This window comes from Ursus maritimus, unplaced genomic scaffold (assembly GCF_017311325.1).
Source record: "Ursus maritimus isolate PB19 unplaced genomic scaffold, ASM1731132v1 scaffold_11, whole genome shotgun sequence".
NCBI lineage: Eukaryota > Metazoa > Chordata > Mammalia > Carnivora > Ursidae > Ursus > Ursus maritimus.
This window is the reverse complement of record NW_024423453.1, coordinates 32,260,192-32,274,586: the sequence shown is the minus strand read 5'-3', so window position 1 is coordinate 32,274,586 and position 14,395 is coordinate 32,260,192. Positions and strand designations below refer to the sequence as shown.

General features: G+C 39.2%; 1 protein-coding gene across 2 annotated transcripts in view; it reads left to right on the top strand.

Annotated features, from left to right (window-relative positions):
* INPP4B (inositol polyphosphate-4-phosphatase type II B) overlaps positions 1 to 14,395 on the top strand; it is a 501,415-nt gene that overhangs the window by 405,172 nt on the left and 81,848 nt on the right. For both annotated transcript variants that reach the window (XM_008685432.2, XM_040626334.1), the window contains 3 exons: positions 8,308 to 8,480; positions 9,313 to 9,436; positions 10,415 to 10,532. In XM_008685432.2, the coding sequence (XP_008683654.1) occupies positions 8,308 to 8,480; positions 9,313 to 9,436; positions 10,415 to 10,532 (415 nt within the window). The remainder of the gene's footprint in view (positions 1 to 8,307; positions 8,481 to 9,312; positions 9,437 to 10,414; positions 10,533 to 14,395) is intronic.

Genomic DNA, 14,395 nt, shown 5'->3' with positions numbered 1-14,395 from the left:
GGTGAGAAAGTATTCCATTGGGGAGTGATCGGCATGCCTCATGCTGCTGAAACGTCAAGTGGAATGAGGATTTAGTGACTTTGGATTTATCAGCATAGCAGGCACTGGTGACATTGACGAGAATTCCCTAGAGTGGACTAAACCTAAGTGGAGTGGTTAAGAGGAAGAGAAAGAAAAGGAACTAGAAACACTGTGTATAGACAACTCTTGGGAGAAGTTTCACCATGAAAGGAAGCAGAGAAATAGGGTAGAAGCTGTAGAGGGGAATAGGGTCAAGGCAGGGTCGTTTCTAAAGATGTGAAGATAACGGCCTGTTTGTGGGCTAGTGGGAATGCTCCAGTAACACAGGAAATACTGATAATGTAGGAGGAAGGGGAGAGAATTGCTTGAGTGATACTTTCAAGTAGGTGAGAGGAGATGAGTTCTGGTATACAGATAGAGGACCTGGTCTTAGCTGGAGAACGAACAGTTCATCTTCAAAAATAGGAGAGAAGAAGGAGCATTAGCAACAAATGTTAGTAGGTGGGCAGACACTGGGTGACGTATAAAAATTACTTTATTGCTGTAGTGATTTTTTAAGATAGTACCTAACATTCTGAGGTTGCTTAATATGTGCCAGAAACTTTTAAAAATATTACCTATGTTATGTAATTCTTGCAACACTCATAAGAATGATTTGATGTACTTAATGGATCAAGAAGTAGAAAGTTGAATTAGTTGTGCACTATCAAGCCTGGTCCAGTGGCAGAGCCTGGCTTCTGACCCCGGTGGTCTGAGTTGAGAGCCTGTTCTCCTAACTACCATGCTGCACTGCTTCTGTACTTTTCAGGAAAAAGCATCGCTAATCTTACTCTATACAGATAATTTTTTGCTGTCATCCTTTTAACAAAATGCAAAGTTTTATTAGACACTAATTAGTGATATCATGAGATAACTTTAAGAAAATCAATCCTGTATATATCTCATAAAGGTTTACTATGGAATTTTACCTTAGGCAGAAATTAAGAATTGTCATGTATTCATAAATTACACTTGAAAAATTAGTTAACTTTATCATAAATCTGGTGATGCTCACACCCACAGTGAAACTGAGATAGAGAAAAAGAGATTCATATTTCCCATGTGGGAACATTGGGACATATGTTATTGAATGGAATGGTCTGAGAAATAGTATTGTTTACATTGTATTTGGTCCCTTGCCTCCTTTCTCAGCACTTACAAGTTAAATCTATTTACATGAGTCTTTGTTGCATTTGTAGAAGTATTTTAAAAAATGGTGCGCTATACTCCACTGGCCTCGAAGTTTACTGGGAAACTCCTGTACTCACCTTGTTCACTTCAGGATAGAAATGCATCTCCTCTCCCCTTTTCTGGATTCCTGTGCTTGAATCGGGCTTCAGTCAGCTCCACATCCACTCCTGTCTTCTCAGTCTTAGATACTGTACAAAATTTAATTGACCGGAGCTCTCTGATGCAGATGAATTGGTGATTTCGGATCACTCAGTGATCTATGGCCTATGCAGCTTATTCTTAAATGCTCAGCATATTTGTAGGCCAGAGTCCTGAGATTCCAGGTTTTTTTAAGGCCAAAAGGCAAAATGTGCCCAGTGGATATAAGTGTGTGACTCCTCCAGGTTCATCATAACCCCCAATTCAAAACTTCTGTGCTACAACAAACACAGAGCTTGTTTGATTAATGGATTTAGTTCCTGGAAACTGTCTTAGCAGAATTTACTTAAAGCTTTCAACTTTGTGCTACAAAATGAGAAGTTTAACCAGGATATCGGTTGATGCATTTCCTTTGCTATTTTTCTAAGAGCAAGACTGGGAAGTTTTATGACACTGTGTTCTTAGGCTGGCAGGATTTAAACAAACAAGGTTCCCTTGACACAAGAAAAGGTTGCCTTTGTTCTCATAGCAGTTTGTTTTGAGTTGAGCAGTACACTCATTTCTAATACATCTGGAAAGTGCCAAGATCAGTTACTTACCTTGGATCATAGTTCAGTGGACACTATGATGATTACATTTTAAGATTCATGTCTATCCTTTGTGTGAATATCCCTGGGGCCTTAAACTGCTCTGAAGGCACAGACTGCTCTCTGTGCGACTTTCCTCCAGGGTCACCATAAACTGCTTCCATTTGCCCTACTGATACCCATTATTTCTACATTTGACCTTGCCTCTTAGCTTTTGGCTCTAGGCTCACACATAGTCTGTACCTTCTCGTTTCCCTCCCCACCCCCACTTAGCTCTTTCTCTATTGCTGTTGTGATGACTGCCCACTAAGTTTGTTTTATTGTTTTTTCCCCCATGGCTTCAGGCTCAACATGACCTCCACTGTACTCCTGCCTTGTCCAAGTCCTTCAGTCATGTCATCCCCTCCCCTCCTCCCTTCCAGTCCCCGTATGGCACCCTTCAGTCAGTTTATGGCATCTCTCTCTGGGACTTGACATCATCAAACAATGCACCCCTCCCAGACTGTTCTACAAAGCTTTGCTTTATGGGTGTTCAACTACCTGCAGGCCATGCAGCTTCCCTGAACTCTGCCCACACAGGACTCCCTTCAAATGTTCAGTCAACAAGACAGCTGTGAATGAATAGGATCTTCTCAGCAGAGATGAACTCTGTTGCCTTTAAATTCGTATTCCTTCTAAGCTTGTTTTGTCATGGTCCCAATTTTTAAAGCACTTTTCACATTCCCTTATATGGTAAGCATTATTTTACACCTCTTACTTTCCCTTCTTTATTTTAAGCCCCTTGGGAGTAACAGTCATGAGTTAGAAATATAAGTGTCACCCATAGGACTCACTTCCAAAAGGTTCTATCTGACTAACGAATGACTATGTTTCTCATGATGGCAGTGAAGAAAGGAGGGAGAGTGATAAAAGAAAGACAGGTTAGCATTTATTTATTAAAGTAATATAAATACAGATTGATTTTTTGATTCTGGAACAGAGCCAAGAGATGGATGATAAAGATGGCCAAAGGGTTAGGCAGGCTCAAAGGGCATTCTGAGTGTCTGGGGAAGACACTCTAGACAGCCGGGCTTCAGTGGGTGCTTTTCTTTTCCTGATTATTCATGTATTATCAGATTAGCCTATCTGCTGGGGTATGTCCAGATATTTGGAGGCAGTGGGCAGGTGTCCAGGATCTATGACCAAAGTCGGCCGCATGTATTACACACATACAAAGGAGTTTGGCTGTGAAGTATGTGGAGAGGAAGCCTTGTCATTGACCCCTCTGAGTTACGATGTTCAGATTGTAGAACTGTGCCTGAAGGACAGGGCCTTCATTCAGAGCGGCACCTGGGTAGCTGTATGTGGGGTGATGTAGGACATAGGTCCATCAAAAGCAACAAGGACTCTGAGCAGGGATAGCAAAACCTGCCACTGCCAGCCCCTAACTGCAAACCCATTGCCAGTTCTGTGGGACCTGAGGTTTGAGCACAGTATCAAAGCCTTGTTGGCTATGCATTTGGTCTCTGTTCTCACAACCTTGGGGATTTTATCGCCCTTCTTAGAGGCCATTCTAATTGTTCAGCTTCACAGTTGAGCATCTTCTTCACTGAGGTGAATCCTAAAAGCTAGGTTCATTTCTTCTCTTATCTCTTTGCATAAACTTTAATGGGCAGGCAATCTTTTATCTTTTCTTTTCTTCTGTGTCTGAAAAGTTGTGATAACAAAAATAACAATGGTTATAAGCTTGTGTGGAGTTAATTATTTTAAATGAGCAAAGAAGACCAAACACCTGAGAAGAAAATGGCTCAGAAATTGGAAAGAAAGCATTCTGCTCTGTTGCAGTTGCTTGGTATTTGGCTTTTTTATTTTCCTCCTGAGTAACATAAGAGCCATTGAGCTCAGAGGACGTGAACATCCTGTACAGGAAATAGATGGCTTATGGAGGGGGTGAGGGGGCACCTGGCAGTCGTTCTTTGAATCCTTCAGTGAGCGTCACTTGAATATGTTATAGAAGCAAGTAAAGGGCTGGAAAACAGGCTGTGCTTGGATGGCGTCCAGCACACTTCACAAAGCTCAGGAAAAGCTCAGCTAAGCTGCATGCATTTTATGTTTTCCTGAGGAAAAGACTCTGCTTGTTGGTCTTAGGGTTAAGGAGTTTCAGCAAGTTTTTATAGAGACACTAAAACATTCTCTTTATTTCCCTCTGTCACTGAGAGGAGCCCAGAGGGATAGAATCGAGGACGTGGACACTTAAGTGTCTGCTGAGCCGGTTAGCTCCCAGAGAGGTGTTGGTGCAGTGACTATGTAGTGGTGAGCCCCTAGCCACCTAGCTTCATTGAGGGTGTGTGTGTGTGTTATATAAAATCTTAGTTGAAATTTGAAGAAATTAAACTCAAAAGAGTGGATGTGTGCATTTCAGTATTTCTTATTTTTGACCAGATAGCCCAGAATGAACACCACTTCATCCCTGCTAGGAAATGGCTTTATCATGAGAACAAATAAGCACCACGGAAACTGTGAAGTAGGGAGAGGCAGGAAGGTGATGGAGAAGTGACAGTGGTCTTAAGACTGTCAAGAGCTGTAGCTTTTTTTCTCTTCCCAAAATATTTTTGAAGAGAAAACTGAAGCATTTGCTGTTTCTTTGTGAGAATAATTTGGAATGCTCATTGGAGCAAAAAGGCCATTTATGAACTGACTCCAGCCTTTCTTTGGCCTGTTATATACCATTGTGTCTATTTGAAAACCGAGATTTACAGCGAGTGAATAGTAACGGGGACGAGAACCTGTAGTCATTGCAGTTTGCATTTGCCAGTGCAGTTTTTTCTGTATCTGCTCAACGTAAATTGCTTCTTGGCCAGAAAAAAATGGAATGTTAGTTTTCTCACTTATGCTTTTCTGTAGGAAGCTTCCTACTATCATTAAGGCATTCTATCTCACTCACAAACTTGTATTTTTCTTGTTTAGAATTAATGTTTTATTATACTGTCATTTGCTTTCAATTTTTGCCATAAAAAGTATATACAATTATAGTAAATGGAGACCCTGGAATGTTGTTAGCATTAGGCAAGCAGCTAACAGTGCTCCTAGGTTTAAAATATCAGTGTATTTTTTCCAGGTTTTCAATTTTATTCTATTAAGATTAGAAATCAGACTCCTTTTTTGAGATGATTGCAATTTATGAGTAAGAATCAACTGGTTAAATAAGTGTGAGGGTAGGATTAGAAGTGAGTAAGGAAATTATCCTGGTGCTAATGAAGAAATGTGCGAAGAAAGATCTTCAACAAGAAAAACCAAGAGCTGTATTAAATTTCAGCTGTCACTGAGTGTCTTTCAAGAGAAGTTAAGTGTGCCCTTAAGTTAATTTCCCACTCTCTAACTAGGAAGAGCATATCGTACCCTTGACCAAGGTACTGATCACTTGACACAAGAGTATGATGCAAGGTGCCTAAACAGCCTGCACACGCTACGTCTAAAACCGTGTAGATCAGTTACTTGAATTGAATAGTGACAGCCTAGCTCTACCTCAGCCTAATAAGGCAGCGCCACCTACTGCACACAAGCTTTATTTTATGTTGGAGATTCTCGAATAGAAGCGGATCTCTACAGACCTAAGCACAAAACAAAATCATTTTGCAGTCTGTTCTCTTCTAAGATGTAAATCTGGGTCAATTTGTTGAAATACTTGTTTTCCTAGTGTATATATGTATGTGTCAGTGAATCAATATATGTATGTAAACATTCATATTGGGAATAATAGAGTAGGAGAGAATGGGAGATAGAAGAATGTAAATATGAAAAAAATAGGAATAAAGAGTATTCCTTTTAGATGTCTACTGATGGTTCTTTTATTCTGAAAATAAGTCTGATATACCTCCATGTGCCCTTTTACATGTACTAATGACATAAAAATCAAGTTAGTCAATGCTTCTTTAAAATGAACCATTGTTCAAATTTCATCGTAGGCTGCCCACAAGTGAGTCCTTCATTAAATGATTACAGATTTAATAGGCCTTCATTGTATTCCCCTTTCTTTAGTGTTTTTTTATTCCTATTGTAACACGTAATTCTACAATATTTTAAAATAATAACTCATAATGTTCCTAATGTATTTTGCATTATAGCATCACATAAGCATTTACGTAAAGGATTAACAAGAGCACATCTTTTTATTAAGTTGGGGTCGTTAATTATTCTTTCAACAATTTTGGTTTATTTCATTTAGTCTATTACAACACAAAATAACTACGTGCTGGTAGATATGGTACAATAGTGATTATGATTCTTTTTCTCATTCCCTATAACTCTTCCAAGGTCTGAACTGGTTATTGACCATTTACATCATTCACAGTGAAGCTTATACTTTTGTGCTGAGAAGATCATATCGTTTTAGATCCTGAATTATAATTAATTTTCAGCATACATTCATTTCTATTAAATTTCTTTGTCATACTGCTATTAATTTATTTGTATGTTAATGGAATGTCACAGTCTGGAATGCATGGTATTTGATGTTTATCAGGGCCTTGATTTCCAAATAAACTAACATGTAACTTATTTGCATATCATATGCCAACATCATGATTATATAATTGAAACAAGTTAGCTATCTAGACATACAAAAAATACAGATGGTCTCAGTTTTGTTTTGTTTGTTTGTTTTTAAGATTTTATTTGTTTATTTGACAGAGAGAGAGAGCACATGCAGGGGGAGCAGCAGGCAGAGGGAGAAGCAGGCTTCCTGCTGAGCAAGGAGCCCAATGTGGGACTCGATCCCAGAACCCTGGGATCATGACCTGAACCAAAGGCAGACACCTAACCGACTGAGCCACCCAGATGTCCTGGTTTCAGTTTTATATCCTGATTTGAAGAGCCTATTTGAATTGTCAGAAACTTGATTTTTTCATACTTGTCTATATCTTCAAAATTTTATTATGGGGCGCCTGGGTGGCTCAGTCAGTTAAGCGTCTGCCTTCAGCTCAGGTCATGATCCCAGGGTCCTGGGATGGAGCCCCATGTCAGGCTTGCTGCTCAATAGGGAGTCTGCTTCTCCCCCTCCCTCTTTGTACTCTTTCTCTCTCTCTCCTTCTATGTCTGTCTCTCCCTCTCCCAAATAAATGAAATCTTTTTAAAAATTATTATTATTTTATTAATTTTCTTATTTTATAATAATTTAAAATTATAAAATTGATAATTTTATAATTTTATTAAATTATTAAAAATAAATGAATAACAACTTTTTTGTTATATTTATCATAACTTTACTAATTCGATTGGGGCACCTGGGTGGTTCAGTTGTTTAAACATCTGCCTTCTGCTCAGGTCATGATCCCAGGGTCTTGCGAACCAGCTGTGCATCAGGCTCCCTGCTCAGTGGGGAGCCTGCTTCTCCCTCTTCTGTTCCCCCTACTTGTGCACGGTCTTTCTCTCCCTCTCTCTCTCTCAATTAAAACTGATTGAATATCTGCTATATGTTAGACTCTATGCTAGGCTCAGGGATTAAATTCCTTGCTGTCAGTGAGGTCCCTTTCTTGCAAAGCAAATAGTGTGTGGAGTTCTAGAACAAGGAACTGTGGGCACAAAAGTAACCCAAACTTCAGTAAATGAGGCAGAGGTGGGAGTAGGTGGGAGCAGGACAGGTTTGAGGAAATACACATTGTTCAGTTCACCTGGGACTCAAGACTGTGAGTGAGGCTCTTCTGAGAGGTGAGACTGGACAAGTAGGCAGAGGTCAGATAATGGAGGCTGTTTTATGTTTTTGGACTTTATTCTGAACGCTTTAGTGTTTTTAAAATGTTTAAAGTAGGGCAGTGAGGGAGTGAATGAAGGGATGGAATTCAAACTGATTAGAAAGCCCCCTCCAGGGACTCCAGGGACACTGTTGAGAAAGGGTTCAAGTAGGGCGTGCCTGGAAGGAGAAGGATAGTAACTGATCCAGGGATGATTGAGAAATGATGAAGGCAGAGGGCAAGGGGATGGTGAATGTCTACTGGGTTCTACAATGGTAGAATTCAATGTCCCAACAAATGTGAAGACTGTAGAAGTCCAGGAAAACTGCTTTCCAGCATGGAAGGAGTTTGGTGGCACCGTCCACGAGGCTACAGGAGGTCTCCAGACTGGAGGTGAGAAGGCTAGAGAGGAGTATATGTTAAGTATACTCAGCAGAGAGATCCAACAAGTGGCTGGCTGCAGACTTACAGAGTTCAGAGGAGAGATTTGGATCAGAGCTCTTCAAATCAAATCGTCATAAATCCTTAATAACGTGTGTACCTTGACTAAGAAGAATAAACTGGTTCCATCCTCCATGACCTTCCTCTATCCCACTGTTCTTACACCCCCTTCCTCCCTGCAGAGGACTGGTACGAACAGCTGTATCCCCTCATCCTTACCCTGAAGGACTGCATGGGAGAAGTGGTGAACCGAGCCAAGCAGTCCCTGACGTTCGTGCTCCTTCAGGAACTTGCATACAGCTTGCCCCAGTGCTTGATGCTGACTCTCAGAAGGGACATTGTCTTCAGCCAAGCAGTAGGTGCCTCTTGGGAACACAGCATGGGGCTGGGTGGCTAAAGTGTATCCTTGGTGACGGTAGAGATCTACTTTCGGTAGGTTCGTTTTTAAAGGGATTCTTTACTTAGAGTTTTGATATCAGTTTTCCTTATCCATAATAAATATGAGCTGAACAGAAACAGCTTATGAGATCTTAAGGATTTATTTCTGCAGAGAGGTGGCCAAGTCTCTGAAATGTACATTCTGCTCCACGGTGCAGAGAGTCAGTGAAACAAAGGCCACCCATCCTGTCATCATATTATGCCCTGGGGTCTCCACACAAGCATGGTGGAAGGAAAGGGGCAGCAGCCTTGCATAGAGGTGGGACTGGCAGCTGGGACTGGCAAAAGGGATCTGTTTACAATTTTGCATTTATACAGCTCCCTAATGAATCCCAGGACAGGGCCTCATAATGATCTCTTGTATGTTTTGTTTGTCTATAAAATAAGTTAGCAGGGCAGTAATGCTTATTAGGCAAGATTTAACAGGACCACCTCTTTTGCCTTCATGCAATCCCATCTCATGACGTCAAGGCCGGTCTCCATCATGGTGGCTGTCCCGGGGACCTTTCTTCTCCTTTCTGCCTCCACACCCACAACTGAGTTTTATAGACGTACACGGGGAGGAAAGAAGACAGAAAGAAGGGAATATTTTAACCGAACTGTCTGTGTCCCCCACTAGTTCATGAATGTTTCACATACTTGAAAAATTTTAATTAAATCCGTGATGCCTCAAAAATCTTAAATTTTTTTCAATTAAAGTTTGCTGACCCCAGTCAATTTCTTCAATGACTTTTTTTTTTTTTTTTTAGCTTGCTGGATTGGTTTGTGGTTTTATCATCAAATTACACACAAGTTTGCATGACCCTGGCTTCCTACAGCAGCTTCACACAGTGGGCTTGATAGTGCAGTATGAAGGACTGCTAAGTACATATAGTGAGTATTGCTTTAGTACGTGTTAAAATCATATTCTCACTCATAAGGATATCTGATCCATAGATTCTGCAGTTAAAAATAAAAATGCGAAATAAACCTTTATGACATAAGCATTACAGAAATAATGTAACTTTCAATTCTTTGCATTCATTCACCTTGTAACTGTATTCTTACCCCCATTATGTTTTGAAAATGGAATTATAGATTATTTCATGGAGTATGAATAGTGGAGTCCTGAGCAGCCATCTGGCTTTTTAATATAAAAGGCTCTCTACCAACATAGTTTCAATGACTGGATTTTTAAAGTCCCAACTTTCCAATGTCTAGAACTGCGCTATTTAATACGTAGCCTGGTGTGGTTATTGAGCACTTGAAATGTGTCTGATCCAAATCATTATGTACTAAACATGCACACCAGATTTCAGAAACTAGTAAAAACTAGTTTTATATTAAAAATTAATAATTTTACATTGATTTATAACTGAAATGATATTTGGGATATATTCGGTTAGAGTAAAATATATTATTAATATTAATTTCACCTTTATGAATTTTACTCTTTTAAAAATATGGCTACCAGGACACTTAAAATTACATATGTGACCTGCATTATATTTGTATTGGGTAGTGTGGCTCTGTCTCTATTTCTAGAAATCAAATATCACTCCTGTCAATGGAAAGAGAGCTGCATGATACTCTGTTTCATAAGGGAATTAAAACCTCTCTATAGCCTTCCAGCTAATGTATGCATTCTTCTTTCCTTCAAAGGGTACTTGGACTGCTGGAGTCCACTGAAATGGTTTTTACTTCAGTGGTGAAAACCTTCAGCCTCTGAGGAAAAGTGTTGAGAATATATTCACTGCATTCAGAAACTCATTCACTAAAATGCTAGAACAAATCCCAGCAGGGAGATGTAGTACCAAATGACATTCTCTTTAAATAGTATGTTTGTAACAATGCTCCTTTTCCCTTGTGTAGGTGATGAAATCGGAATGCTAGAGGACATGGCTGTTGGCATTTCAGATTTGAAGAAAGTCGCATTTAAAATAATTGAAGCCAAATCCAATGATGTCTTGCCAGTTATAACAGGAAGGCGGTAAGTGGTGCCTATTCCCTTGAGACCAAGCTTTGTTAGATATTTGTCTCAAGTCCTGACAAAGGAGCCAAGGAGAATTAAGGTTTGGTTTGGAAATTTTTCTTTTGTTCCTTTTTTCCTATTCGGTGGAGAAATGAATGTAGATGACATAACAGGGGAAGACCTTGAAAAACTCCTAGAAGGCTCATGAATGTTTATAAATTGTACGGTAGTGAGGTGAGCATGGAAATGCTCCCCCAGGAAATAGGAGGCATTCAAAAGAAGAGCAGGCATGAGAAGAACATTTGTCTCTTTATTACGGTCCAGTCCAAAGCTCTGTGTGTTTTTACTTTTGCTGGAATCAGTTGGTTAATAGCGCCATAATTCTTGAAATGACTTTATATTAAATTCTGTTAAAAGCAGCAACATTTTAGAAAAGATCTATTTCTGTGTCAGGGGCACATACCACCATTTTTCTTAATTATTTTTGACAATTCACTCACAGACTGAAATTTCCGAGAATGGTTTTAAATAAATAGCTTCGAAGGTCAGTGAATGATGGGCAAAATATCAGAAATAATTAAGCAAAATAACAGTGCATGGACTAGACCTGCAACAGAAGAGTTCTACCCTATGGTAAATCATTTCGGTCAGAAGTCCACCAAATTGTAACCATTCTGGCATTAGTGCTTCTGACTGCTACACGAGGCTATTCGAAATTTGAAACATTCTTAGATCACAATGAAAAAATATGAATGTGCTAAAGAGAAAGCCCTTTTCATGCTGGAGAGAGATGGAGAGAAAGTAAGTATAAAAGTTCAAACTAAACTTGCTTTCTTATCTATAGTAAACATAAGATAGTTATTTTAAATTTTGTTTGAAGGATGCTCAGAGAAACATGATTGAATGGAAAGGTGACTATTTCATATACATAAAGAAAAAATATCCTCATAAAACTAAATATTTCATCTGTGGATGAATGCTTAATTTTCCATGCATTGGAAGAAAGAAGAATAAAATGGCTCATATACACACCTGGAAAACAGTACCACTCTGTATTATCAAAAGTGGGGATTATCAAAAGTGGGAGACTGATACCTTTATCACAGTTGATATGGGGAGTTTATCAGGCCATTTGGTGTAGCAGAATATAGGCTGTTTTTCTGAGGGAGTCTGCAGGCTAAATTCAAAAGTTACAAAACAGATTCTGAGTGGAACTCATAGGATACAGCAAAATGAGCAGCTTGGCAAACCCCCTCTCCAAACAGCAACATTGCGATTGGACAGAATTGCTGAAAACAGCCACCTTGAGACTAAGGAAATAAGTCAAATGTGCCCACAAACTTACAAGTTCTTATTAATGAAAAACTAGTGGACATTGGTTAAGACACATGGTGTCTGGGGCAGTCTTGCCCGGAGTTGCTCCCATAACACCCAGCTCGGTCAGCACAGTTTTACTGGGCTAACACAGGCTGAAGAGTCCAGCAGTTTCGCTACCAGAGGGGCTGACTTGATTTGGATAGGGAAGCAGAAAAAAACACACTCCTGAAAAGTTGTTGGAAACAGTGGTGATTTAGATAGCAATTTCGTTCACAGTAGCATCAAAAAGAACAATTACATCAGACCAAATTTAACAAAGTACTCTAAGAATTGTACACAGAACACACAAAATCGTGCTTAGAGAAATTAATAAGATCCAATAAACAGAAAGACAGTCCATGTTCCCAGATTCGGATACTCAGTATCGTTCAGATGGCAGTTCTCCACAAACCGATCTGTAGATTTCAGTGCAATTGCTGGCTAAATCCCAGTCGTCTTTTGTGCACAAACTGGCAAACTAAACCTAAAATTTGTATGGAAATGCAAAAGACCCAGAGTTCCAAAAACAATTTTATAAAAGACAAAAGAAGACTTCTACTTTCTGATTTCAACGCTTAATATAAACCCACAATAATGAAGACCCTGCAGTACAGGGGTAAGTATACACATAACACGCAACAGACTTTGGAGCCCACCTATAAACTATTACCTTTAGGGTCAATTGATTTTTGACAAAGGTGCCAAAGTAATTCAATGGAGAACGGAGAGTCTTTTCAAAAACTGTTGCTGTGACAATTCGTTATCCATACGCAGGCAAAATCCTTTAGAACCTCAATTTATACCTTACACAAAAACTAACTCACAATGGATCCTTGGTCTAAATGTAAGAGCTAAAACCGTGAAACTTCTAGGAGAAAATATTTGTTAAGTTGGGTTAGAGAAGGAGTTCTCAGATAGGACCTGAAATTCTAGATTCATGAAGTACACAATTCGATAGAATGTAATCAACATGATAAACTTTTAAGGAGCAAAAATATCATTAAGTAAATGAAAAGAGAAGCCACAGATTGGGAAAATACGTGCAAATCATATGTCTGATATAAGACTCGCACCCAGAATATATAAAGAAATCTTACAACTCAATAATTATGAGACAAAAAACCTAATTTAAAAATGGGCATAGGAATCGAATAGGTATTTTGCCAGATAAGATAGATGAGTGGCTTATGTGCACATGAAAACTTGGTCAACATCATTAGTCATAGGAGAATGCAAAGTAACCACACTTAGATACCGCTTTGCTTACAGTGGAAATCATCATAATCAAAAAGTCAGACAATAACAAGTGTTAGCGAGGATGTGGAAAACCTAGAACCCTCCTACGTTGCTGGTGGGTATGTAGAGTGATGCTGCCACTTTGAAAACAGTTTGGCAGTTTCTTAAAAAGTTAAACCTAAAATTACTCTATGACCCTTAGGTATATACCTAAGAGAAAATGAAACCATGTGTCCACAAATAAACTAATGCATGAATGTCGATGGCATTATTCTTAATAGTCCAAATTGTGAAGTATCTCGAGTAGCCATCAGCTTGTGAGTACATAGGGAAAATGTGGTGTATCTATACAACAGAATGCTATAAATAGGAGGAAAAAGGAACAACCTAATGATAGATGCTACAGCATAATGACTTCAAAGTCATCATACTAAATGAAAAATACTAGGCATAAAAGACTACATATGACATCATTTCATTTATATGAAATATGTGAAAAAGTAAAATCTGCAGAGACAGAAAATTGATCAGTGGTTTCCCAGGGCTGAGAGTGGTTTGGGGTGTGAACGCGAACAGGCATGAGGGATTGTTTTTAAGGTGATGGAAGTGTTGGGGCGCCTGGGTGGCTCAGTTGGTCAAGCGTCTGCCATCGGGTCAGGTCATGATCCCAGGGTCTTGGGATTGAGCCCCACATCAGGCTCCCTGCTCAGCGGGGAGCCTGCTTCTCCCTCTCTCTCTGTTGCTCCCCCTGCTTGTGCATGCTCTCTCTCTCTCTGTCAAATAAATAAATAAAATCTTAAAAAAAAAAGGTGATAAAAGTGTTCTGAAACTGGATTATAGTCAGGATTGCACAACTCTATAAATTTGCTAAAACTCTGAATTATACACTTAAAATGCATGAATTTATGTTGGCTGTATTTTAATAAAGCTGACAAAAAGTTATCGTAAAACATTATATAATGTTTCACCTTCAGAGCAACCTTTACACATGGACGAACTCATTAATTCTCCTCATATTCTTGAAAGACTTGAAATAAATAAACATCAGCCCTCTGTTAGCCAGGCTTTTGTAAAGGGCACTGAGAGCAATTTAAAAAAGAAAAATAATGTGTCCATTCATCTGAGGGTAGTGCTAACATCCCTGCTTGCTGGATTCATGGTATTTCCTGGTTCTCTGGTTCAAAGCTCAGGTAAGAAACACATCTGAGTCCATCATCCAGAGTAGTATATGTCAGCATTGTTATACCAGAAAGCTAAAAATATTTTCACAAAGAGACTCACTAATTGTC